This window comes from Quercus robur, chromosome 2 (assembly GCF_932294415.1).
Source record: "Quercus robur chromosome 2, dhQueRobu3.1, whole genome shotgun sequence".
NCBI lineage: Eukaryota > Viridiplantae > Streptophyta > Magnoliopsida > Fagales > Fagaceae > Quercus > Quercus robur.
This window is the reverse complement of record NC_065535.1, coordinates 65,841,827-65,869,410: the sequence shown is the minus strand read 5'-3', so window position 1 is coordinate 65,869,410 and position 27,584 is coordinate 65,841,827. Positions and strand designations below refer to the sequence as shown.

At 33.1% G+C, this 27,584-nt stretch overlaps 2 protein-coding genes across 3 annotated transcripts in view; both read right to left on the bottom strand.

The window, feature by feature from the left end:
• LOC126714541 (phytyl ester synthase 2, chloroplastic-like) overlaps positions 1–27,584 on the bottom strand; it is a 75,170-nt gene that overhangs the window by 18,585 nt on the left and 29,001 nt on the right. The window lies entirely within an intron of this gene.
• On the bottom strand, positions 5,468–26,452 carry LOC126714540 (phytyl ester synthase 2, chloroplastic-like). Of its 2 annotated transcripts, XM_050414727.1 has the most exons (15): positions 25,832–25,977; positions 19,471–19,526; positions 17,620–17,671; positions 17,327–17,382; positions 16,829–16,987; positions 16,511–16,615; positions 14,456–14,562; positions 13,935–14,056; positions 9,796–9,904; positions 8,990–9,120; positions 7,991–8,366; positions 7,261–7,374; positions 6,620–6,705; positions 6,385–6,494; positions 5,468–6,002 (listed from the first exon to the last, which is right to left on the bottom strand). In XM_050414727.1, the coding sequence occupies exons 2-15, from the start codon at positions 19,481–19,483 to the stop codon at positions 5,812–5,814; spliced, it is 1,731 nt and encodes a 576-aa protein (XP_050270684.1). In that variant the 5' UTR covers positions 19,484–19,526; positions 25,832–25,977; the 3' UTR covers positions 5,468–5,811. The 2 variants fall into 2 exon arrangements, with proteins under 2 accessions (XP_050270684.1, XP_050270683.1); XM_050414726.1 differs by lacking the exon at positions 19,471–19,526 and having other exon boundaries at positions 25,832–26,452.

The following is a 27,584-nucleotide window of genomic DNA, read 5'->3' as shown; positions in this document are numbered from 1 at the left end:
CAAATTCCCATGGAGAATATCCACTGTATGATTTTAATCGCACCGTAGAACGTGAGGTACAGAGTGCCGTGTGAAGTAATTAATGGAGCGTTGCAAATGCCAAAGCGTCAGGAGCGTGTTCAGAGCAGGTGAAAAGACGCTATCACGTGGGAATGTTCATTAAGTGTGTGAAGTTCTAAAGCAAATATCAAAACCCCAAGTTCCTCTGTGGAGAAAAAAAGGCGGTGTTTTGAGGGGTTATTGTGAGGATAAGTTGGCCAAGTAAGTGAGTTGGGCCGTGGGACATGCCCGAGGACACATAGAAACCCAAGGATGGTCGTAAGATTTATTAAGTTTTGGGATCAACGAGCCAAGGACAAGGAAATATAATAACGAACTAGTGGTAGTTCTCGTGGAGCCAAGCTTCCTTGGGAAAGCATTGTGGAAGGTTGGGACCCAGCCACCTTGGGAATGCTGTACAAAAGGTAATCATTCTTTTGTGGATAAGCTTCAAGGAAGGTAGCCAGCAACAAAGAAAGAAATATCTTGGAAGAAGGTTGATACCACCATATTAAATGCTCTGCACCTAACCAACTGGTCACATTTATGTGGAAATGACACCTGAACAGTGATATCTTAGTTCACAGCTATTCATAAAGCTTCCAGAAGATTTTGGATGGGACAAGCATCCAAGAGATCATCTAAAAGGTCAACAAGTGGAAGGATGGGATGAAGAATGGAAGGAAAGGAAGGAGGAAGAACACCTTGTATTGAGATAAACTTGATTGAACATAAGAACACCTCATCCTCGGACTTGACCAAGGAGTGTTATTTCTATCAAATTGTGCTTTTTGTCTTCTTGGCATGAATCTAGTCAATCATGGCCCCTACTTAATTTGTTGAGACGTTTTCCTGTAAAATTCATTCTCTAACAAATATATTGTTTTGGGCTTGTTGGGCTATCATCCATTGTTGGTGGGTGGGGTTCTAATTTCTAGTCCTTACAGTGATAATCCCATATTAAAAGTAGAGAATTAAAAGAGAAATTACATCGATCTAATATTTAAAGTTTACTCAAGAAAACTTTCTGTTTGAGGATCACTTGGGTGAACATTGAGCAGAGTTCAAGTTTTAATGAATACTCAAAAAAATTCACTATTACTAACATTTGCTGATTGTTGTTAGCTGCATTTAGAGTATCTCACTCTTTATTGGTGACTTTTTAATAATGTCTCTTCATTCTTTATATATGTTATTTTTTCCATATTCAGTAAAGGATTGAAAAATATAAAGAAATTCTATGAAGTATCCAAAATTGCTATTTGTAAAGCAATTATACTGGTCTAATGTTTATATTTTACTTGAGTGAAAATTCTTTTTGAGGGTCGCTCGGGTGAGTGTAGCCTGAAGATAGAGTAAAGTTCTTGTTTTCAAGATTGCTTTAGAGAGTGTCATGCAAAGATAAACCAAACTTTATGTTTGAGGCCATTTGGGGTTTTCTTAAGGCCATGTTTGGTAACTGTTTTCGTTTTCTATTTTTGTTTTCTATTTTCAAAATGAAAAACACGTTTGGTTAGTTGAAAGGAAAAACACATTTTCCAAATACAAAATTCTGGAAATTTGTTTGGTAGTTATTTTTGAAAAAGTTGAATTTTGTTTTGTTTGATTAATTTTTTTTAAAATTATATTTATTTTAATTCAAAAACACGTTTGCTTTAAAGTATTTAAAATCCTTATACCTAGAGGAATTATAAAATCAAATGTTTTGTATATAACATTCAAGCCTAAAGTTTCATCAGATATGATTTAGGCACTAAATATTGAGTGAAAAAAAGTGGAAGCATGGGAAAAGTTTTTGTCAATCATGTGGATTGAACCAGTGTGCCGGTTCATTAATAGGCCGTGTAAACTAGCGGTTTTTTTTTTTTTTTTTTACTGAAAAAATTGCGTGTTTTCTAAGGAGAGTGAAAACTGAAAAATAAAAACAACTCAAGACCTATTTTTAGGTTTTCTTCACAATATGGAAATTGGAAATAGTTTTTGATTTTTGCCTAAAATAAGTTACCAAACAAGTTTTTTGCCTTAGGAAACAGAAAATTGTTTTTGAAAACAGAAAATTGAGGGAAAAAATTGGTTACCAAACATAAGGTTGACTCAAAGTGAAATAGTTCACTTGAACAAAGTTAATTGAAACTTTTTTTTTTTTTGTTGGTAAAATTGTTATTAATAGTCACTGATTGTTATTAATTGTATTTAGGGTGTCATGACTCATGAGTCATGACTAGGGATGGCAATTTTTATCCATATCCATGAACCCATCCATTATCCACCTTATTTGGATAAGTCTTAACCCAATCCATTTGAATATTTTGGTTAAATGGGTAAAGACTCATTTGGTTATTTAATTGGATGGGTCTAAATGGATAAACCCACTAAACCCATCTAAAATTTAAATAAACAACATAAAATCTAAATTTCTAGAAAATGACTAAAATACCCCTGAAACTTAAAAAATGACCAAAATACTACCAAAACCAAAAAAATGACCAAAATACCCCCAAAACCAAAAAAATGACCAAAATACCCCCGAAACCTAAAAAATGACCAAAATACCCCCCAAAACCTAAAAATTACCAAAATACCCTCAAAACCCAAAGAATGACCAAAATACCCCTGAAACCCAAAAAATGATCAAAATACCCCCAAAACCCAACAAATGACCAAAATACCCCCCGAAACCTAAAAATGACCAAAATACCTCCAAAACCCAAAAAATGACAAAAATACTATCGAAACCCAAAAAATGACCAAAATTCCCCCAAAACCCACAAAATGACCAAAATACCTCCAAAATCTCTAAAATGACCAAAATACCACCAAAACCCAACAAATGACCAAAATACCCCCCAAAACCCAAAAAATGACCAAAATACCCCCGAAACCTAAAAATGACCAAAATACCCTCAAAACCAAAAAAATGACCAAAATACCCTCCAAAACCCAAAAAATGACCAAAATACCCCCAAAACCCACAAAATGAGAAAAATACCCTCAAAACCTCTAAAATGTCCAAAATATCCCCAAAACCCAAAAATTACCAAAATGCTTCCTAAACCTAAAAAATGATCAAAATACCCCCTAAACCTTAAAAATGACCGAAATACCTCTGAAACCTTAAAATTACCAAAAGTACCCCCGAAACCTAAAAAATGATCAAAATACCTCTGAAACCTGTAAAATGATTAAAATACCCCAAGACCTAAAAAATGACTAAAATAACCCCAAAACCTAAAACAATGACCAAAATACCCCAAGAACCTAAAAAAAAATTACCAAAATACCCCCAAAACCTAACAATTACCAAAATACACCCTAAACCTAAAAAATTACCAAAATACTCCCTAAACCTAAAAAATTACCAAATTAAATACTCCATAGGCCTAAAAAATGACCGAAATACCTCTAAAACCTAAAAAATAACTGAAATACCCCCGAAACCTAAAAAAATTATCATAATACCCTGAAACCTAAAAAATGATCGAAATACCCCCAAAAACCTAAAAAAAGACCAAAATAACCCCAAAACCTAAAAAAATGATCAATAAAAACCCCTGAAACCTAAATTATGACCAAAATGCCCCTAAACATGTAAGATGACCAAAATACACCTGAAACATCTAAAATTACCGAAATAGAGGTTTCAGGGTATTTTGGATGTTTCGAGGATATTTTTGACAAATTAAAGGTTCTAAGAGTCTTTCATTCATTTTATAGGTTTCGAGGGAATTTTAGTAATTTTTTAGGTTTTGGGGTTATTTTGATCATCTTTTAGATTCTAAGGGTATTTTAGCCATTTATTAGGTTACGAGGGCATTTCTGTCATCTTTTAGTTTTAGGGTTATTTCGGTAAATTTCTAGGGTTCAGAAGTATTTTGGTAATTTTTAGGTTTTGGGGTATTTCGGTAATTTTTTAAGTTTCGGTGGTATTTTGGTTATTTTTAGGTTTCAATGGTATTTCGGTCATTTTTTGGGTTTCAAGGGTTTTGGTATTTTTTTTTAGTTTAGGTGGTATTTTGGTTTTTTTTTTTTTTTTTTTTGAGGTTTTGGGGGGTATTTTGGTCATTTTTAGGTTTTGGGGGTATTTTGGTAATTTTTTGGGTTTCGAGGGTATTTTGGTAATTCTTAGGTTTCGGGGGTATTTTGATCATTTTTTGGGTTTCGGGGGTATTTTGGCCATTTTTTTGGTTTTGGAAGTATTTTGGTCATTTTTAGGTTTCGGGGGTATTTTGGTAATTTTTTGGGTTTCAGGGGTATTTTGATAATTTTTAGGTTTCGGGGGTATTTTGGTCATTTTTTGAGTTTTGGGGGTACTTTGGTCATTTTTTGGGTTTCGGGGGTATTTTGGTCATTTTTAGGTTTTGATAGTATTTTGGTCATTTTTTTGGATTTTGAGGGTATTTTGGTCATTTTTTAGGTTTTGGGGGTATTTTGGTCATTTTAAGTTTTTGGGGTATTTTGGTCATTTTTAAGTTTTGGAGGTATTTTGGTCATTTTTTAGGTTTTGGGGGGTATTTTGGTCATTTTTTGAGTTTTGGGGGTATTTTGGTTATTTTAGAGATTTTTGAGGTATTTTGGTCATTTTAGTGGTTTTTAAGCATATTTGGTGATTTTAGAGATATCAGGGATATTTTGGTCATTTTAGAGGTTTCATGGATATTTTGCTAATTTTAGAGATTTTGGGAATAATTTTGGATGTCCAAGGGTATATTGGTAATTTTGAAAGATTAGGGGTATTTGCATCATTTTAGGTATTTAAGGGTATTTTGGAGGTCAAGAGGATATTCAAGTAGTTTTAGAGGTATTTGGGTCATATTGGGTTAAATGGGCGGGTTACTAATTAAATGGGTTGGGTTGGTAATGGATAATTAATTTATATATAAACGGGTCATAAATGAATAAATGGGTAATTATACACCCAACCCATTTATGACCCAACCTGCCCATTTGCCACCCCTAGTCAGGACTCTTCATTGGTGAAATTCTGGTGCATGTTTAATATTATATGCATGTTTAACAAAAAAAAAAAAAAAAAGACATTTTAGTGCTACCTCTTTAACGATGTCTCTTCATTCTCTCTCTCTATATATATACACATATATATTTCTTTCATATTCACTAAAAGGGTTGAAACAAGGAAATTCTGTGAGTTCTCTAGAATTTCTATTGTAAAATCTAGGCGGTGTTGTATCTTGGAGACAATTACCTCTAATCCGTTAGCAAAATATTCTACAAGGACTCAAGGAGGATCTCATGTGCCTCATTCAAAGTAAATAATTGAATGATAGACATTGACTCTCCACTCACATGGCTCAAAGTCTCACTAGTTTCATTTTGGTAAAAAGACAGGATGGGGTTCAAAAATAAATGAAAGAAATTCAAACAAATAAAGAATCCCGTAGACAAATACCATATATATATTCCATCAGTCTCCTAGAATCAATTTAAATTTATTGAGAAATAGAATTATCTTTCCAAGAAACCCTTGGTTACAGGACCTGTTTATACATAATGACCATGTGATGGTTTGATCGATAGACCAGTAGACCACTATGCTACACTGCCTGTAACCCCTCCCTATAATCATAGGTTGGTCAATCTATAATAAAAAACAAAAAAAAAAAAATCCTAAGCTCTTCCCTAAGGAGAGTAAAATCAATGCCAACACCACACCTGGAGTTTATATCGTACGCTATGTGTACATCATCCCAGGAAAAGTTCATGGGCATCATTGGAAAAAGAAAATGGTGTATACAGCTCCAATGAGCAAAAAATTCAAAGTTTAAAGGTAGGAATTTCAGATGTAAAGCCTTGTGTGGTCTGGTAAATTAACCGAGACAATAAATTTCTATAAGGATCGCTTTCTCTTTTTTCCTTCAAATAAGCAAGGCACCTTCCAACCTCAGACTTGACTTGTAAATATAATTCATGAGCTTTGTCCCTGTCTTTTAATTCCTGCTTCATCCCTTCAGAACATGATTAAAAAATAAGGTTAACAATCACTAGCATCTTCTTAGCAGCGAAGAGAATGGCATGGATAGATATGATTACAACTAGATGATGTTGCTTGAAATTATTCTTCTTTGGCTGCTTCTAATGAATTGGGTATTTTGCATGATGATCTACCAATTGAATTTGTTTCGAAGCCAGGGGATATCTAAGGTGGCCATCAGTCCCTATTAGATGCACCGCAATATTGTAAAGCCATTTTTCAAAGGTGCACTTTCATTTTAAAGAGGCCTTCAAAATTTTTTTATAAAAAATTCTTGCTTAGGCTTAACTTGTTACAGTACTTTATTACTAGCATCAGACATTCAAAGATATTGGTCATCTAACTACTAACCATACCTTCTGTTTCAATGGGTTTGCCGAAGTAATAATAAAACCGACCAGGAAATTTTGGTAGAATTCCTGGCAAATGTACATCTTGGTTTGCCACCTCCCCAGTAGTATCAGTCCTACAATACAAGATCATGTTAATATTAAAATAAGGAACAGGAAGGAAAAGGCAAAATAAATTTGAGACCAAATTTATGGAAAGAAAAGATCCAATGGAAGTCAATGCCAGAGGAACTTAATATACCTTATATTTCCAGCCTCACTTGTTAGCTTCTCTATTTGATTCTTGAAGTAAGGAATCTTCATTAGGTCATCATAATCAAAAACTACCTATCAGTTGAAGAAACCATTTATTCATTAGAGAGAAAACCAGTAAAACCCAGTGAAAAAAATGTGAATCTAAATATAAACTAGCCAGAACAGCAAATAGCAGTAAGGTAGATATGTCAAGTTTAAACTTTTCTTCAAAGCAATTAGCATGTCATACCCTTCTCAAAAGAACTTCCCTATCTCATTGTGTCCAGGGACACTGATAAAAAAGTTCACCTTAATTTACATAGAAATTATGGGGAGAAATCCTTTGTTCAGCGATTACAGTTCTCTCCACATAACACAAGTAACATTATCAAACAAGGATAAGCATATACAAGTAAAATTTTAAATTAAGATAAATTAATAAGAATATGAATATAGATCCAGGTTTCAATGTTTAGATTTTAGACAATTTGGAAGAAAGAAAGCATCAAGTGATAACCCGTGCAAATGGTATTCAACTAGCAGCCTAGCCACCTAGAAACTACAATTCTGTGCTGCATGCAGAAATGAAGATATATATAAATTAATAATTGATGAAAAAAATGTTACAAAGTGAAGTTCTTAGCTTACTTCACTTATATCGTCTTCTCCAACAGCACCAAAAGGTATAATTTTGGCTCCAAATCTTGCAGCCATCCTGACAAACTCAGACTGTTCTGGCCATAGTAACTTGTATTCTTCACCCTTAAGTACAAAAGCCAAGCATTTCAAAACTATTAAAGTTGTATATTCTAAAAAAAAAATCTCATTTATGTTGCAATGAAATACACAATCAATACATTAGAAAAATAGTAACCATGTCTGCACATGTCAATGCATATAATTGCATAAATCACTCTAGAGCCTGGAGGTAGAGAAGACAACATTTTGCATGATGAGATCATTTAGCATTTCACCTTAGACTGTAAATTTCTTGAGTATTTTAATAATAAAGGTTAAGGTTGAGGGGGAGTTAATTTTAAGTAATAAGCTATAAATTCAATAATAACCAAAGCATTGTCATTAACTCATCCAAAGGTTTGTGAACCATTTGTTAATTCACCACCTTCTGTTCTAATTTTACTCGAAAAGGCAATCAAAGTATTGGAATATCTGGGACTGCAAGTTGGTGTGGTAGCAATGGTAACCGCTACCCAACCGAAGCTGCCAGAGTTGCAGCCAATGGAAAGAGGAAAATTCTTATTACTTCTGAAGCCATGATACTGAATTCACCAAAAAATAAGTAAACTAGAAAGGGAAGAAAAAACATGATTTAGCCTTCTTGTGTATATAATAGAAGTAAATCACGGTAAAATGTTACCTTCCGATGAAGAGCCTCACGCATGCCTCCTGGATACAGCAGGACATGGGACTTTGAAGACAGAAGCTTGAATAGGTTAGATGCTGAGACAGGAACTGCCCCCATCATTCTGAATGTGTCAAATTGTGACACATCAGGTAACATTTCTCGTGTATTGTCTTTTTTCACAAACATCATTGGATGTGCTATCCCCCTCACAAGGATATTTCTTTCCCGAAAAATATTGGCTACCAAGGGAACCAATTCAATTCCCAGTAACATGTGATAGCCTACTAGCAAGACTGGGCCCTCTGAAGGTATTCCGGCAAGGCCCCTCACAATCTTCCCATCCTCTAAAGTTGATAGCATAACAGGGCTAGTAAAAGTACCAATCCATCTATGAACATTAAAAGTGTGAGACAGTAATGTCTAAAATGTGTTTTACCACAACCAATCAATCAGAAAACTCTACAAAAAAAAGATGTCTCAGGTTTGTCAGTTTTTTTTTTTTTTTTTTTTTGAGAATTCAATAGATTCATATAACAAGACAGAAATTCGACACGCTCTACTAAAGACAGCCAACACCCTTTGGTAACTTTATAACGTTGAAACTAGAGAACAAACAGAAATACCAACTAGCACTCCTATTACAAATTGACACTATAGCATTTGCTTAAACTATAGAAAACACTAGAGGTTTGTCCGGTTTGGTGTAAGCATTCTGAAGTATATGCATATTGATCAATGTGGTATGCTATAATATATATGGTCCACTTTCAAAGGCGTTCTCCAATCTAATCTCACAGATGAAATGAAAAATTAAAGCAATCATATCCATCTGTTCTGTTACCTACCTTTTTATCTAGTTTTAATGCATATTGTTCTATGATAAGTTTTAATGTTTTTAGCAGACAGGATAATACAAACTGTTTTCTCTAGCTTACTAGCTGACATGCATTGACACACCCCATACTCATATATAAGCTATGCATGGACTAGTCAGGTAGCAAGAGGTCTTACTTGTTGTCTTCCACTACATTTTTGAACTCAGTAGGAGTTGGTAGCATGTAGTCTGAAACATAGTCATGGTATTTTCCACAGCGATAGAAGCTAGCACCCTTGATGATCGTTACCAAATCAATACCATCTTCCTGCCAAACATGGGCAGAACTTCAAAATGTATTATTAAAATAATACAAGATTCATGTGATATATCTAAAACTCAAAATAATATAATTTGAGAACTGTGTAATGTATTTATTTATATGAAAAATTCAGTAATTTTGCACATAATATAAGGTTAAAGCATCTGTTTAGAAATATTAGTTTTATTTTCTTGTTCACACAAATGCTGATACAAGATAATCAGCCATAAAACATACATCAAACATACATTTTCAGATACGAAAACTGGGCCCTCTCTTTTTTTCTCCTCATCTCCTGTTAGCATAATAGAAACCTTATTATTTCCTACTCTAAGGAGAGCATTCTAGAACTCAGAATTCATATCTAAGTTTTGTTTGTGTTTCCAAGTAATTGAGTAAGCCAAAATAACAAGGCAAGGTATAAATTCTATTTTATACACTATAAGCTATTCTTTTTATTGCTCCTCACACCCACCCCCCAACCTAAGTCTGAATTCTGCCTGACAACTTCAGACAAGTAATGGAAAATTAAGAAAACATTAGTAATTACTCAATTACTTTTTTCCATTGAACTCTTACAAGCAGGAAAAACCACACACAAATGAGGACACATGTACACACGTACTTACACGCGTGCACACAAATGGGGAGAGAGAGAGAGAGAGAGAGAGAGAGTCCTACCAAGAAGAGGAAATGACCACTGTTATTGAACTTACGAATCACACATTTTGGAAGTGCATGACATAGTCTTTCACCTTCCTCTTGACTAGGTAGCAACTGATCCCTTCCACTAAAACAACACACAATGAACTCCACCCAATTATCCTTGAATGTACCACAAGATCAAAACAAGAAAAGCACTACAAGTATACATTGCACAACAATGCCTTTATAATAGAAGAGGAAGAATAACAAGTTGAACAACAAAAACTGCTAATTCTATCAAGATTATAGCTCACATCAGAAAGACAGAAAAGAAATGAAGCAAAAGAAGAAAGCAGCTAAGAAATAATATTTCTGTCTAAACGACATTAGTGTAGTTTAGTTGTTGTAGTTTTGTATTTCCTATATGTAAAACTACCTGTAGCTTTCCATGTATTTAAGTTGGAAGAGTCTCACACGTGGAATAACAGACTCCTACACGTGCAGTAACTGATTTTTGGTTGTAACAGATTTGGGATATTTCTCCAGGTCTCTGTTTTAGTATTTAGACGCAGAGCTTGTACAGATTCATTATTCAATTGAGATCATAATTTTCATTCTCTCTCTCTCTCGCATATTATCTTCTCCTTCATAGTTTCTGTATTTTCTTATATGGTATCAGAGCTTGAACTTTTATCAATGGCGTCAAACACAGAAACTACCTCATCTACTTCTTCACATCGCGAGCTTTCTCCAATGGAAGATCCTCGCAGTCCATTCTTTTTGCATCATGGTGAATCTCCTGGTGCGATCCTCGTTGCTCCACACCTGACTGAGGATAATTACCCAACCTGGTCTAGAGCAATGATAATGGCTTTGGATGCTAAGAGCAAACTTGGCTTTGTTGATGGTTCCATCACTGTTGCAATGGCGATTACACCGCTTGAGAAGCAAGCTTGGTCGAAATGCAACTCGATGATCTCATCTTGAATCTTAAATTCTGTTTCACCTCACATCAAAGCTAGTGTTATTTACAGAGACACAGCTCGTGCAATGTGGAATGCACTCAAGATCCGTTTTCAACAAGCAAATGGACCAAGAATCTCTCAGCTCTAGAAGCAGATTTCCAGTATAATGCAAGGAGATTCTACAGTAACAACATTTTTCATTGATCTTCAAGCTACTTGGGATCAACTGTTGAATCTCAGGCCCCTGCCAAGCTGTTCATGTGGCAAATGCACTTGTGGAGTAAATGATAAGATTACACAGCTTTATCATCAAGACTCAATAATGCAATTTCTCAATGGATTGAGTGATTGTTATTCACAAGTCAAGACTCAAATCCTTATGATGGAGCCTGTTCCATCAATAGATAAGGCCTTTTCATTGGTAATCCAGGAAGAAAGGCAAAGGTTTTCAACCTTTAATGGTACTCCTTCTATTGAATCAGCTGCACTTGCTGTTAAGAACCAAGTCTTCAATCAAGGTTCTTCTTCAAACAACAGCAATGGTAGAAATTTCAAGGGCAATGCTAGCAAAGGAAGACCTGTATGCAGCCACTGTGGAAAGCTTGGACACATTATGGAAAAGTGTTACAAACTTGTTGGATTTCCTCCAGGTTACAAGCAGAATGGACGGATGGCCAAGGCTAATCAAGTTATGGTAGATAATATCCAAGGTCAATCTGAATTTGTGCAGTAGAACAATCTCTTCCCTTTCACTTCAGAGCAGTATCAACAGTTGCTATCTCTACTGAATTCTCATGCATCCACTTCTGGTAATTCCAATGATGCTATAGCCACAGCCAATTCTGCCATTTCAGGTAATCCTTGTGACTCTTTTCATGATTCTGTTTGCCTGAGTATGCAACATTCCATTTTTGCCAATAATCCAGCTAGTAAAACAATCTTTGATAGACAAACTTGGGTCCTTGACACTGGAGCAACAGATCACATTGTCCATTCTGTCAATTTGTTCACTAAAATCACCAGTTCTATCTCATCTTTTGTCCAATTACCTAATGGTGAAAGAGTTCTTGTCACACACATTGGCACCATTCAAGTGACAGCCAATCTTGTACTTGAGAATGTGTTATGTGTTCCTGCTTTCACTTTCAATCTAATCTCTGTGAGTCAATTGACAAAAAGTTTGTCTTGCTGTTTCATTTTCTTGTCCAATTTGTGTTTTATACAGGACCTTTCTTGTTGGAAAACGATTGGAGTGGGTAAACTACATAACAACCTCTACTTGCTATCTACAACTCCTTGAAAATCTGATTCTGCAGCTTCTTCTATTTTGGATTCTGTTTTTGGTACTTTTGTCAATAACATTTCAAATGTTCCTGTCATAACCAAGCCATTTCTTTGGCACCTTAGACTAGGACATGCTTCAGATGCTAAACTTCATGCCTTACATGATTGTATTCCTGATGTAAGCAATGTTCATAGCAATAAAACTTGTACTCTTTGCCCCATTGCTAAACAGAAACGTTTTCCATTCCCTTTCTTTAATCCTCTGTCTGCAAATCCTTTTGATCTTATTCACTGTGATGTATGGGGCCCTTTTGCTAAGTCCACTCATGATGGTTTTAGATATTTCCTTACCATTGTTGATGATGCCACTAGATCCACATGGGTGTACCTCATGAAAACCAAATCTGAAACCAGACCCTTGCTGATTTCATTTTTCAATATGATATTCACACAGTTTAGCACTAAAATCAAGGCTATTAGGACTGATAATGCTCAGGAATTCACTCTAAAAGAATTTTATGCTAAGCATGGAATTTTGCATCAGCATTCTTGTGTAGCCACTCCACAACAAAATTCAGTTGTGGAGAGGAAACACCAACATATATTGAGTATTGCAAGGGCCTTAAAGTTTCAGTCCAATATGCCTCTTACCATTTGGGGTGAATGTGTTTTAACTGCTGTGTATATTATAAATAGGCTGCCTTCTTCTACCCTTGGCAACAAAACTCCTTTTGAGAAACTATACAACACAATCCCTTCCTATGATCATCTAAAGGTGTTTGGATGCCTTTGTTTTGCATCTACTTTGTCTCACAATAGGTCAAAATTTGATCCTAGATCCTTACCATGTGTTTTTCTGGGTTATCCTTATGGGGTTAAAGGTTTCAAGGTGCTTGATCTGGCCACCAAGAAAATTTTCGTCTCTAGGGATGTTCTTTTCCATGAGACTGTCTTTCCCTTTATCTCTTCCACATACTCTTCTTCCCCTCATTCCACAATCACCTTACCTCACATTTTCCCTTCCCCAAACCCTTACCTTGACCCTTTACCTTTTGTTGCCACTCCTATTGTTGATTCACATACCCCACCAGCTCCCATTACAGATTCTACATCTGTTTTATCTAATCCTATCTCACCTTCCCCTACTTCACCCTTTACCATTCCAGATACTACTTCTGCCCCTTCTTTTGATTCTGTTCTTCCTCCTTCTGTAGACCCCATACCTGATCCTATATCTCCTTCTATTCCTGCTTCAGTCCCCACTTCTATTCCTGCTTCAGTCCCTACTTCTATTCCTGCTTCCATTCCACCCTTAAGGAAGTCTACAAGAATCAGCAAAGCTCCTGCTTATTTGCAAGATTTTAAATGCAGTACTGTTGTTCATGCTCAGTTTGATCACTCCAATTCAACCATCAAGATATATGACCTCCAAATGACTGAAGCACCCATCTGCTAAAGAAAACTTATTTTAATACGCTTCACTTAATTCTATAAAGAAATGACTACAAGAAGACCAGTTACTACTAATACACTATTTGAGGAGTGAATTTTCTAAATTGACATAACCAAATGTTGAAGAAAGTTTTTGATTCGATCAGATGGGACTTTTTTTTTTTTTTTTTCAGTGTTGAGGAGTGTTGGCTTCGTTGCATTCTATCTCATCATATTTCACATTTTGTTCTGTGATACCAGGGAATCACTGTTAATACCTCAGCTTAACCAGAGGCAAAGAAAGAGTTTCCTTTCCTTGCTAAAAGTATGTTTGTTATTGTAGTAGTTTTTTTTTTTTTTTTTTTTTTTTGGGGTGGGGGGGGAGGGTGGTTGCATGTTTGGATCAAATTAATAATAAATAAAAAAACAAATAAAAGGAGATTTAGTTTCCAAATAAGTATTGAACTGGGTTTTCTTATAGAAGAGAATAAGAACCTGCAAAGTATCAACGTTTGAGCTTTTACAGCATGCAGGCGTGAATTGGAGAATGCCGAACCTGATTTAAGCATCTGCAGCTTCCAGCGAAGTGTTTCTCTGGGTAAGATATCAGCCAGAACCTGTGAATTCAATCATCAAAATTGACAGAGGAGGAGAAATATTAGTGCAATGAGTGAGGATCGATATAAAAGATTAAGGACATGCCAGCTATTTCTGTGTGAACTCCCAACAGAAGTCGAGAGTAGTCTATATTTTAAAGTCACGTAGAATTGCAAATGATATTAAACTTAGCCAAAGCAGTTCTGTTTGTTACAATTTCAGATGGCTCAAATGAGGGCATCTAATTAAGGCATGTAAATGAAGAGTATCACAATATATTCTGATTACAGTGCTTGATATATTCAATGATGAAATATATTTAGTCTCATAGGAATTTCAATCTCTTCTGGACAATAGTTAAATAATATTCATACTTTAATATAACGCTAGTCTATGAATGTTCTAAAGTTGAACCTTACAGAGAGGTAAGATGAAATTGCATCAAGATCCTGTGATAGCTCTCCAACTGCTTGTTGCAGAGGAAGTCCCTTCACCACACTCTCTATTGCCGTCCTCAAAGGTTGACCTAAATGGATGTACAATTACTGACGGCAAGTAAGGAGATATATATGTATAATATATATACCTACATATATAATACACATTTATTTATTTATGGAAGTATGTGGGTATTAGTCATTAATTTGCAAATTGTACATTTCTCAGCATTAATAATTTTCACCATGCTTTGGATATGGAAAAGAGATACACTAAATCGATTCCTGAATAGCAGTTTCAATTAGAAAAGAATTTGGATTTCTTATTACAATTTCAATACGTTCATTTGAAAATAGAAATGCAACAGACTGAACCCCATATTACATGTTCTCCAATTTTAAAAGAAAAGAAGTTCAGTCCTAGAATTCCAACAGCTTTGTCAGCAAGCCCTCTACACCTTCATTCAGTTAGGTTATACAGGAACAAAAAGCAGGCAAACATCTTTATTTACATAGGAATGGGGACGCGGATAAATGATTTTCCAACCTAGAAATCTGTAATAAGTTCATACAACAAGGGAAAAAGGACTAAAGAAAAAAAAAGAGACCTAGAATATATCATACATAAAAGAATTTGGATTTCTTATTACGGTTTCAATACGTTCATGTGAAAATAGAAATGATACAAACTGAACCCTATATTACAAAATCACATTATGCCTCTTTTATCTTGGCATCACATAGTCAATCACCTAAGATCAATCAGCAAATTCAACAAATCATAACCATTTCCCAAAGGTCATACAGTTGTTCGAGGATCACTAAAAATGTTTCCAGAGTCAACTGTTGGTCACTACAAGCTGAAATTCCAAGTATGACTTGAAAGATTTCAACATAATCAGTCTTCATTAGGGGTTTTGATGGAGGCAACAGAGAGTTTTCCCTTCTGAGGTATGATCAAATTTAAAACAAGGTGGAGACTTGTGACAAGGCTCGAATAGAATACCTATTATGTCTGTTAGCTACAGCTTTGCGTTCTCTTCATACTCGAAAACGATTAATTAGTTGTGTTTGAGTGGTTTTAGGATGCCACATGCCGAAGTCTAGTTAGCTATATGAGAACCCCTTAATTGTTTGGAGAGGTATGTGCATGTAGCAAATAGGGTAGCCAAAAAAAAAAACTCCTCTATTCTTTGTTATTTGTGAAAATGAGCTAATTGGGTGTATTTGGGTTTTAAGTTTTGAGAGAGTACCTCTATACTACCTTTGTAATATCCATATTTGCTAGTGAAATTTTCTCCTCATTGCTACCTGTGAATATAGGCTTGATGCCGAACCATGTAAATCCTTGGTGTTCTCTCATATGTGTGGTTGTGATTTTTTCAACATTTTATTCATTTCTATTAAGATCTTTCTCAAATCCATAATAAATTTCACAATCAATATTGTGTCAGAGAGATTTGGGAGGCCCTTTTCCACAACACTTTTGATCACACAAGTTTCTAATCCCAAAGGGAGAAGAAATCTTTCAAGACGAGAGCCTTTCAATTGGCCACACAAGTTCCTACACCCAAGAAGGGTAGGAATCCTTTTCCATCACATGGCTTACTACATATCCAACTGAAAGTGGGCTTTATTCCACCTACAGGCTGCACCCAAGTGCTGAGAATCGAGCTATTCTTCATAAATCTCCACATTGGTGGAAATCGAGCCACAAACACACATGGCATGCAGATTTGGATGTTGCTCCCAGTCTCCCAAACCCAATAACCTGAGTCTATTATTATTTCTTTCTATTTGGTTTGAAAAGAAAAAAGAAAAATGTAGGCCATTATTTTGGTGGTGAATCTTATATGTAATATCACCATGTCATGTTAAATTCATTTTCCTGACATAAAACTTACATATCACATGTCAATACAATACCATTCAATGAATATGAACAGGTTTGTAGGCTATGTTAGCTCCAAATGGAAATAAATATGTATTTCAAGCAACTAGAGAAAAAAAAGAGAGGAGGAAACTGGAAAAGCAAACCTGTCATCAAACTCAACATGTTAGGAGGGTTAAAAGGGAGTTGGTCGGGAATGAATTCCAATAATGTCATTAACGGTTGTAGTTGAGATCGGCTAATAGACGTAGCTGCAAAAAGAACATTAATTAGGCAATATAAAAAATTCAAGTGAATGCCATATACTTTGAAGCTAATATACTTGAGTGTTAAAGTGACTAAGAGCATGTTTTTTAGAAAGACCACTCCATAGTCATAGCTCTTTATAATACCTGAGTTGCTCATTTTTATGGGGGGAAAAGCTAAAGTTGAAAGCGATGGTTGTTTCAAAGAAAACTTCTTACCTGGGTTAGCCAAAATTAGCACAAGATCAATATCAGGATTAGAAGCTGCTACAGCCAAAGCAAGGCATCCTCCAAAAGATTCCCCAACAAGATATATAGGTCTATTGGGTGAACGGTTGTTCTCTGACCGAATAGTTTTTTCCACCAGCTTCACCAGGTCTAAACCATGAAAATTTCTGGTAATTAGATTCAAAATAAAAAACAAAGATAAACAGTGAGTATTTTTATGTTCTATTTGTTAGATTTTGATTTTCATAAAATGTCAAATGAGAGAGCCAGGTTGGTCTCATTCTCAACCAATCTCTTCATGATACGCCATTAGAATTCCCATAGGACAGCTCAGGCACTATGTTTTGATCTCAATATGAGTACCTTAAACTTTAGACTATAGCAACAGTTGATGTTACAGTTCATGCCACACTATTTATTACCAATGATACACAGATCCTCAAGTATATTGCATGCAGTAACAAAAGGTACTAAAGAGAGAGAGAGGACCTGTAAATGGTGTTCGATCCATGACAGGAATGTGCAAGCACCATGTCTCAAAAATCCTACATCCAAAGGGGAAAAAAACCATAAATTAGGCAGTGTCATATAATTATAAATTATTAGCTGGTAGCCATTCTTTCTTTCTTTCTTTCTTCTGTCTTTATATCTCTCTCGATAGCTAGTAGAGAATTCTGTGTATGAAAAGTTGCTTTCAAATTCTCCATTACTTCTATTTGATAACTCAAAGAAAAAAGGATGGTACAAATGTTCATAGAATTCAAATTGGGGTGAATATTTACTTTCCAATTCTGCGATGATTCTTAATAAGTCCAAGCCCGACGCCAAGAATGCCTGTAAAGTTCCAAAGTAAAAATAGTATATAGTGAGTACCATCCTTCATCTAGAAGAATAAGGTGGTAATAATAATAACAATAATAGTAACAATAATACTTGATATGGATACAAAGCTTAATAATAAATTTGAGATGCATACAAAAGTGAGGGTGGCACTAGTTAGTTTAAACTATGTAAAAATACAATTTTGGTTATTACATTTTGGAGTCACTGTCAATATGGTTCCTACATTTTGGTGGTTATCAATTTCGTACCGTTTAACTCATGAGCAGAAAATGATATCAAGTTGAAAATAATAGGAAGCAAACTAACTACTACCAAAGTGTAGAGATCAAACTAGCAATGACACTAAAATGATATTTTCACCCTTTTTTTAATAGAGTTTTAACATATAGTATCCGTTTCTGATGATTGTACTCATTATCATCAGACCAAAACACCAATCAATTTTTGGTGTAGGCAAGGATTGAACTCCAAATTTCTTATTAAATCATTAAAGACTTTACCAGTTAAATTAACTGAAACTCACGTATTTTCATCTTTAAACTAAATGGAATTCACCATCTTTTTGGATAAAATAAACTTAAACTAAGAAAATTTGATGAAAGTTTATTTGATCTTCTCTAAATGAAATCTAATTAATTTAGGTAAATTCTTTTATACAAATTCTCTAATTTTACTTTTTATTTACTAATTAAACATGTGACATATATTTGCATACTTTTTGGTCGATTTTTCTCATGCATTACTATTAATACTAGTTTATTATAATTCCAAATAATTATTTGAATAAAAAATTTTAATCTTGAAATAAATATCAAAGAGGAAAAGATTTTATTTTCTTATTTTTTGGTCATTTGAAAGACTATCAAAACAAAAAAAAGATCCTAAATTTGGAATCTTAAAAATTTAAAAAAAAAAAAAAAAAAAAAAAGTGCTTGTATACTTTTTAGCTAGGAAGCACCTGCAAGGATACGAGTACAAGTGCGGTGCAGTTACATGGCAATTTTTGAAAAAATAGGACAAGTGCGAAAAGATACGTTTATTAATTAATTATTAAATATTTTTTATTTTTTCCCTGAAAATTTTATTTACATTTTCTATATATATATATATATATATATATATATATATATTTTAGTAATTAATAAAAAATGTCATTACTCATTGCTATTCTTAAGCCAAATGATATAAATTGATGAATGTAATATCAAGTGGGTGAGTAAAAAAATTAAATAAGAAATGGTAAATGATACAGAAAGATGGTCACATGGTGAGTTAAAAATTATTAAAAAAAATTAGAAACTTGTGGGTGGAAACCCAAAACTCAAAATTTAAAAAGCCAACCCATTCTGCCGTTGGGACTAAAAAAAGCTAGCTAGTCATTATGTTTTTTAAGAGAAACGCCTTTATGGTGGACCACATCATTTTTGTCTAGTGGCCTACCATTTTACTAAAAAACTCCTAATTGTTTAAAATTTTGTTGACTCAATTTATGATAAAGATAAAAGTAAAAGATAAAAATATTTAAACGCCATTTGTTTAAAAAAAAAATTACATTTTTCACATCAAGATATTATTATAATAAAATCGTTTAGCCTTGAATAACTACTAGATCATATCAACATCTCCTAAAAAATATTAGATGTGATATCGAGCTTCGGCACCATCTACAAATATTAAGGATGTAAATTATATTTATAGGCCCTAGTCCCAAATAGTGGCAGACACTTTTTGACAAAAGATTAGAAAAGAAAAAATAAAACTGAAATGACAGTGTCAAAGGAAAAGCATACCTTCATCAGCCATTGAGGCATTGACAAAAGCATACCTCCATCAGCCGTTTGAGTGTCTATCGGTGCAATGCAGTAAGAACAAAGAATTAAAAAACTGTGTTTTGTTATGAACTTATGATAAAATGAAACACAAACTTTTTTTTCACATTAACATCTGCCGTTAAAGAAGGAAATTTTCCTTCTTTTTTTTCTGAGCGCTTAAACAAGGAAGTTTCCCTCTTAATTTTTTTACTATTTACACTACTCTCTTTAAATTTTTTAATAATAGATTGTGTTTAAATTTTTTTATCTTTTGTTTTTATTTTTTCATAAACTAAGTCAACAAATTTTTAAATAGGTAAAAGTTTTTTAATTAAATAGTGTACCATTAGGCAAAAATAACGTGATCCACTGTGAAAATATTATAATTTCCCGTTTTTCAGGCCTTCCAAGATTTTATTAAGGGTCCGTTTGGATACAGCTGAAAACTGAAAACTGAAACTGAAAACTGAAAAAAACTGTAGCGAAATAATTTTTAAATGTGTGAATAGTATCGTGGGACCCATTTTTAATGAAAAAGTTGCTGAAAAGTGAAATTTGTGGGTCCATAAACAGTACACGATGTGCTGTGATTGGTCCAAAAAATTTGAAAAGTCAAAGTTTGCGGCTACTGTTCATTAAACAGTGCATGAACAGTAACCGCAACACCCAAAACGCGTGAAAAAAAAAAAAAAAAAAAAAAAAAAAACAGACAAAACGCAAACGCAGGGAACTTTCAGCCGAATCCAAACGCACTCTAACTTTTTTTCTGTAAACACGTCTTCCCAGTTCCCACTTCACATTTTCACTCTTCACTTTTCAAATCTCTAAACACACACTCTCTCTCTCCGTTCAAGCTTTCAACCTCTTTCTCTCTGTGTTCAAGGCTTCAACCCAGTTTGCAAATGTCTAGGAATCAATGGTGACACCACCGACCAAAACTTCTGCCCCACAAAACAAAAAGGTGCGTTTCAGGCTTTTAAAATAAAATAAAAATTGTGCGGGACGCACGTGCAGCCATTTCCAGGCCGCACCACACGTCGGACATGAATACGGCTACCATTTAGCAGCCGTACCCGTGCTTCCCAGTTTTTTAGCAACTTATTTATTAGTTTGTTTTTATTTGTAGTCTTTTAAACCTCACACTTTTAGGTATGCTGTTGTCCAAATAAGAAAATCAGCAGATTGCTTCCCAGTTTTTTAGCAACTTATTTATTAGTTTGTTTTTATTTGTAGTCTTTTAAACCTCACACTTTTAGGTATGCTGTTGTCCAAATAAGAAAATCAGCAGATCTAAACCAACAGTAAGTAGGAAAGTAAGTTAGTAACTGATTGGAGGAAAAAAAATCATTTCATTAATTAATAAATTTTTTTTTGGGAATAGGGTCATTTTTATTATATTCTTAATGAGACATCCAAATTGATCCATTAAGTCATGTATAGGCATTATTTAAATAGAAATAATTTAGCTGCTCCGAGAGCAATGCTTCCTCCTCTCACATGAGGGGTCGGCCCCACACGTGGGTCTTACCATGGGGCCCACCCCTCATGTGAGAGGAGAGAGTATTGTTCTCAAAGCATGTAAGAATTATCCTATTTAAATTATATTAATTACAATTGATATTCTTTAAACATTTTAAATTAATGATTCTTTTGTTAAATAAATTAAAGATTACATGTTAGAGTATAACAATAGTTTAAGAATACATAAAAGAGAAATGCTAAATGCACAATATTTTTATAACAAATCCTTGGTGACCGGTTATGGTGGGCAAAAAACTAATTTCAATGGTGGACTTAGATTAGAACTAGTAACAACATGCTACTTATAATTTATTGTGAATTATTGTAAAAATATTGTGAACATAACATTACTCATCATAAAATGTATAAAAATCAATTAATTTTCGATGGATTAAATAATAAATATCGTTTTAATATGTCCTTAACATACATAGTGTAATATAAGAGAAATAAAATAATGGAAAAAATTCTTTTGGACTCAGTTTTCTTTTGTTTAAGGATGAAAAGTAGAATATGCTCCAAAGAATAAACCATAAAAATTTAAAGGAAAACAATGAACAAAATTTAACTACAAAATTGATTGTAGTCTAAAGGCTACAACATTACTTAATAAAATAAATACTATTACATATTTTGAAAATTTAACTATTAAATTTTGTGTTCTTTGTGTTTTTAATACACATGTTAAATTTTATATCAATTGGATATTATTTACTATATGATCTATAAACTTATATTTTATACATAATTTTATATTACAAAAACTTGCAATTTAAACAATTTATTGATAACATATAAAAAAATTTAAACAATCAGGTTGAAGCTTTTTTTTGGAAATGGAAAGGAGTTTTACTAAATAGATTTACTTGTAAATTTCTATCAACATATGCTCTAAATGTTCCTAAAATTAATGAGTTATATATATGACAAAAAAGTGAATACTAAATAGTAAAAGAAAAAAAATGAGACATTAATATTTCAAATGAGTGTTTGTACTATTTTTTTCTTTACTATGAATATATATATATATATATATATATATATATATATATATATAATTTTGTTTAGTAGGTCTTGCTTAGAAAAACATTTTCCACTTAAAAAAAATAAAAAACAAAACTAGTTTTTAATCTATTGGACTTATTTTTTGTTGACTTGCATTTAGCAATGGAAAATGTTAAAGGTGAAAGTGAATACTAAATGGTAAAAAAAAAAAAAAAAAAAAAAAAAGGAGACATTAATATTTCAAACGAGTGTTTGACACAATTTTTTTCTTTAATAGAATATATATAAGTTTGTTTAGGAGGTCTTGCTTACGTTTTCCATTTAAAAACAAAAACCAGTTTTTAATCTATTGGACTTTTTTTTGTTGACTTGCATTTTGCGATGGCAAATGTTAAAGGTGCTACAAGGTGCCAAAGACCTTGTAGTTGAATTGGCACTTTCCCATGCACAAAGTGCTTGGGAGTCTAGGGGGGAAATGGTTCGAGCTACAGGGTTAGCAGCATATTGTAATTATTTTTTTTTTTTTAAATGTTTTATTACATAAAATTTAAAAACGGATATAACAATATATGTGATTCTTGGACTTCAACCATCTAATAAATATCTTCAAAAAAAAAAAAAAAACAATCTAATAAATAAATGTTTAAAATATATTTTGGTAATTAATATCACATCAATTTTTAAGCTCCATGTAGTAAAATTCGTAAATATCCATAGCATTTCTCTTTTGTGGTACCAAAAGAGAATGCGATCAAAACAGAATGTTAATTGGTATTTTAAAAGAGAACGGAAGGTTTACCAATTTAAAGTTTTATACAACAGATTGTAACAATTAGGATAAAATGGGCATTTGGCTAAAGAGTTGCGGTCCAAAATAAATTATAAGAATTTAGGCATAGTATGTATGCATGTGTATATCTTCGTTCACGCCCACTAAAGTTGAGAGGATTACAATCTCAAAAAAAAAAATGGTTTAGAGGATTATGACTCATGACCCAATACTATTATATATAGTAGGAACATAGTATATAAAACAATTACTCATTCATCAAATTTTAAAGGGTTTTACTAATTAAGACATATGTTAGTAATCCATTTTAGGAAAATTTTTATCGGGAACTGAACAGGAGTCAAATTTTTTTGACAATTTTTTCAATTCTCGATAAAAAATTTTCTTAAAATAGATTGTTAATGTATACCATAAATGACCCAATTTTAAATTTTTGTTTGGATTCCAACAATAAAGTTTTTATTGGGGCAAGAATTTGCTGCATACAACTTGCAGCAAATCCTTGCCCGTAGTAGAAACGTCCAACCGCACTGCGGCAATCAAGTCAATTAGTCATTGCACAGGTCACTCATATGTATTGGTCCCTGAGTAATTTTGGTGCCACACCCAATTACACGTAAAGTTGGGTAATTGTTGGTCCCTATGTCATATGTAGGTTAATTAATATGCACAGGCTGCAACTAATAGCATTGACATTTTTTTATTATTATAAATTTTGGTTCTATGTCAAGAATATTATAAATAGCAATTCTTTAATAGATGATATTGTTTTTAATTTTTGTCCTATCTTGAGAGGAAAAGGTGGAGTTACTTATTGAATTCCAAACATGGAACCCATCACAAAGAAATGCGCACCCCGATCTTTGACCAAACCGGCCGGATTCCTCAAAGATCTGTTTTTTTATGTCAGATACATTACTACAAAAACTTTTAGCCAATCGGAATCACACACATACAGGAACATTTTATTCCAAAGTATTCAAATGGTTTGTAATTGTTCCTCGAAAAATAAAAATGGTTTGTAATAGAAAATCTAATCCGGCCATACTTAGAAAGATAGCAACCGGATAGGTTTTTTGTGAGGTCTTCTCCAGTCTTTCAAGTGACAATCTCCATCCCAATAAACACGCACACGCGGTGACGCTTGGTTTGGTTTTGGTTTTGTTTTTTTGTGTTTTTTTTTTTCTTTTTTTTTTGGTAAGTTACAAATTCCATCTTTTAATTTTATCTAAAATTTAATTCAATAATATTATTTTTTATTTATTCATTTCAGTTTCATAATTTTTATTCATTTTCAATGTAATTCTTCCGTCCATTTCCACTTAAGAGGTTTCCAATAAGTGTTCCAAAACAACATAGTTTTAGTTTTTTTTTTTTTTCTTTTCTTTTCTTTTTTTTTTTTGAATTTCCAAAACAGCGTTGGCTTTAGAAAAATTATTGGCACAATGGGACGAATTTAGACAAAATAACTAAATTGAATTGAATAAAGGTAAAACTTATAAGAGTGAAATAAATAAATCAAAAGTTTTAGAATTGAATTGAATTTTAAGTAAATTTTTAGATAATGCAATTTGTAATTTACTTTTTTTTTCTTGCCCTTTGTTTTAATACTTTTTTTTTTATAATAAATAAGGAATTTTAATTATTTTTGAAACTACCAAATATAAAAGACTACAAAGTATAAACTACATATCACTACATCCAACTCTAACCCAAATTTATATAAAATATAAAAATAAATATATTGAAAAAAATATAATTTCATTTAGGATAAGCGACAATGGAAAAAAAAAAAAACACTTTTTATTATTGGCATAGTAATATCAAGAATATCACTAAAATTTTCACAATTCCTCTTATGTTTTGTTTTTTAGTAGATAAGATGTATATAAGATTACATTATATCGAATAGTATAATCTACGTAATAAGTTTTCTTTTTCTCGTATATGAGAGAGTGCATTATACATTCACAAGTAAGGTGCATTAAAAATCGTACAAAAAGTGAACGTAAAAATATAGAAAGGAAAAAAAATAAAATAAAATAAAATAAAAGACTGTTCTCACTCCCCACCTATCTTTTGTAAGAGATGGTATTACATCTATACACTCTCTCACATAAAGTGAACCCTACACTGCGAGATCAATCTCTATACGAGAGGGTGAATACATGATCGATATTCTCCTCTTGTAGACATGAGTAATCCAATTGTCACCCGAGTCACCCATACCGTCCCAACCACGCAAAAGTTTATGATCAAATAATGATTCTTGGAAAATATTTTCCTTAGAAAGAAAAAGTAATACTGTTCCACAGTAAACCAATGATGGCAAAGCGAATTGCCTATACAAATAAGTCCGTGGACACCGAAAAGGCACCAAAAATTTTACAAACTTTCTCTTTATCTTTGTGCTGAGATGGGCCCAACTGACATGAGTGGGAGGCATTACGAGGGTTTTTAAATATTTTTCATTCATCAAATTATTGCTTGGTGATTACCAAAAGGTCCTAAACCAAAAGCAGGGACAGAAAATCTACTGAAAGGAAAATCATATAAATAATATTTTAAAAAAAAAAAACGAATATTCAATATCACATCGTCAAAATAATTTTTTATAAATGGGTACCTGTTATAACATTAACGTGTACAGTTTAGTTTTTGTTGAAATTTTTATTTATTTATTTACTTAAAATTAATAAAAATCAATTGTATACACAAACAAATAAGTTAAAACAAAAGCTCCAGACAATAGCTTATTAGTTGAGACAAAAATAATCAAATTTTACGACAAAATAGAGAAAATGGCAATGTTTTGAGTCACATACCCCGATATGCATGTCTACCAACTATTTAATTGAGATTCTAAAAAAAAAAAAAAAAAAAAAAATATTTTATTGTGTCCTATTAGTTCATTTCATTAAATGTGACATAAAAAAGAAATAATAAGCGATAATATCAATCTCATTCAGTCATAAAAGCAAATATGGAAAGAACGAAAGAGTGAGAGAGAGGATGTGTACTGACCAGGCAAAAAGAGAAGCAGAGGAGAGTTCTTCAACGGAGGACCACACTCTAAGGGCGTGAACCACCGAGGCGGACCACCGTCCGATCTGCTTATCAACTCCTTTGACCGCTCAAAGTATTCCTTCAACACCCTCCCATTCTGCTCCACCTCATCATCACTTGCCGCTACTCCTGCCTCTCCTAATTCCTCACTTTTCTCCGATAAACGACGCGTCGGAGTCGGAGTCGCTGTCGGCGTTGGCGTTGGCGTTGGCGTTTGCGTTTGCTCGGTGGAAACAGCGAGTCGCCGAAAGGAAATCGGATTTGACTTGCTAAACTTCCCGACCGACGGCGTAAAATCCCGGCGGATTACCGGCGATAAACTGGCTGGAAAAAAGGAAACTCCGGTGACCGCCATGGCTAGGCTAGTAAAACTCTCTGCTGCTGCTGCTGCAGCACGGAAACAGTACAGAGAGAGAGCAGTACTAGCTTAGCTTGCGGTAGAGATCTAAAAAGGCCTCTCAAAATCTGAGAGAGAATTAAAAAAACAAAGATACTATGCAAATAATAAATAATAAATTATTATTATTATATACATAGATTACAGATGTAATAGTGACAGGAACAGCCTGAGCTGTGCCTAATAGTTAGCGGTAAGCGCATTCACAATAATACATCAAACATCTTAACTTTTATTTTCTTATATAACACATTAAAATAATATATATATATATATATATATATATTCACAATAATATATCTTATACCATACATCAAGATAGTGAGAACTGAGTGAGGAGCGGAATGAGACAAGTCAGCGGTACTTTCGAGATAACACAGGCCAGCCGACCTGATTTTTTCTAGAAATGTGAGAGACAGGTGCGTTCTGATTGGGTGTTTAGCGGAACGTTTCATTTTTATTTGTTTGTTTGTTTCTGCGCGTTACTACTCCATTTAAGTTTAACGGACGGTTGCTTCCCACGCTTCCCATACTTTTTTGTAATTTCTTATAATAGAGAAAAACAAAATTATATTTTAAAGATGTAATTATTATACCTCTCTATCTCTTTAGAAATTTGAAAAAATGGCACTCCATCCTAAATTTAAAGAAAAAATATATTTTTTCCATTGAAAATATTGTGTGCTAACCTGTCCTTTGTTTGAAGGGAGATTTCAAAAATTATCCTCTATTTCAAAATTAAAATTTTTTGTGTTAAAATTTTAATTAAAGTACATTTAAAAAAATATTTAGTATGAATTTTTCTTATTATTTTTTTTTCTTTTTTCAACGAGTTATGGAGAGATTTGTTGTTGTAACAGTTCTACTACTTGATAAATTTTGTATTTTTATTCTAAATTTATCATTTTTTTTTTTTTTTATAAACCATGATTGAACATTTATAAAGAAATTGTTATAGAAATTTAGAATATTTTTTTATTAATATAAACAAAAGGGGGTAGTGTTAATTTCTTCAAATCTCAAGAGAGGGGTGTGTTTTTTCCCTTCAAGTTTGGCAGAGAATGTCATTCCCCCAAACCTCAAAAGAGATGGGTGTAATTCTCCCTATTTTAAATATACAAAAGAGTGATGTTAGAACCACATATGTTATCATACATTCATTACACAATTATCTTAAATGGTAGATTGTAATTGATCATCTATCATTTTCACATTGACTCACATCTTTTCTCTGACACTCACCACCTGTGACTTGGTAAGTTGACATATAATTGAGATGTATAATAAAATTGGTGTTAGTGGTAGACTATATGA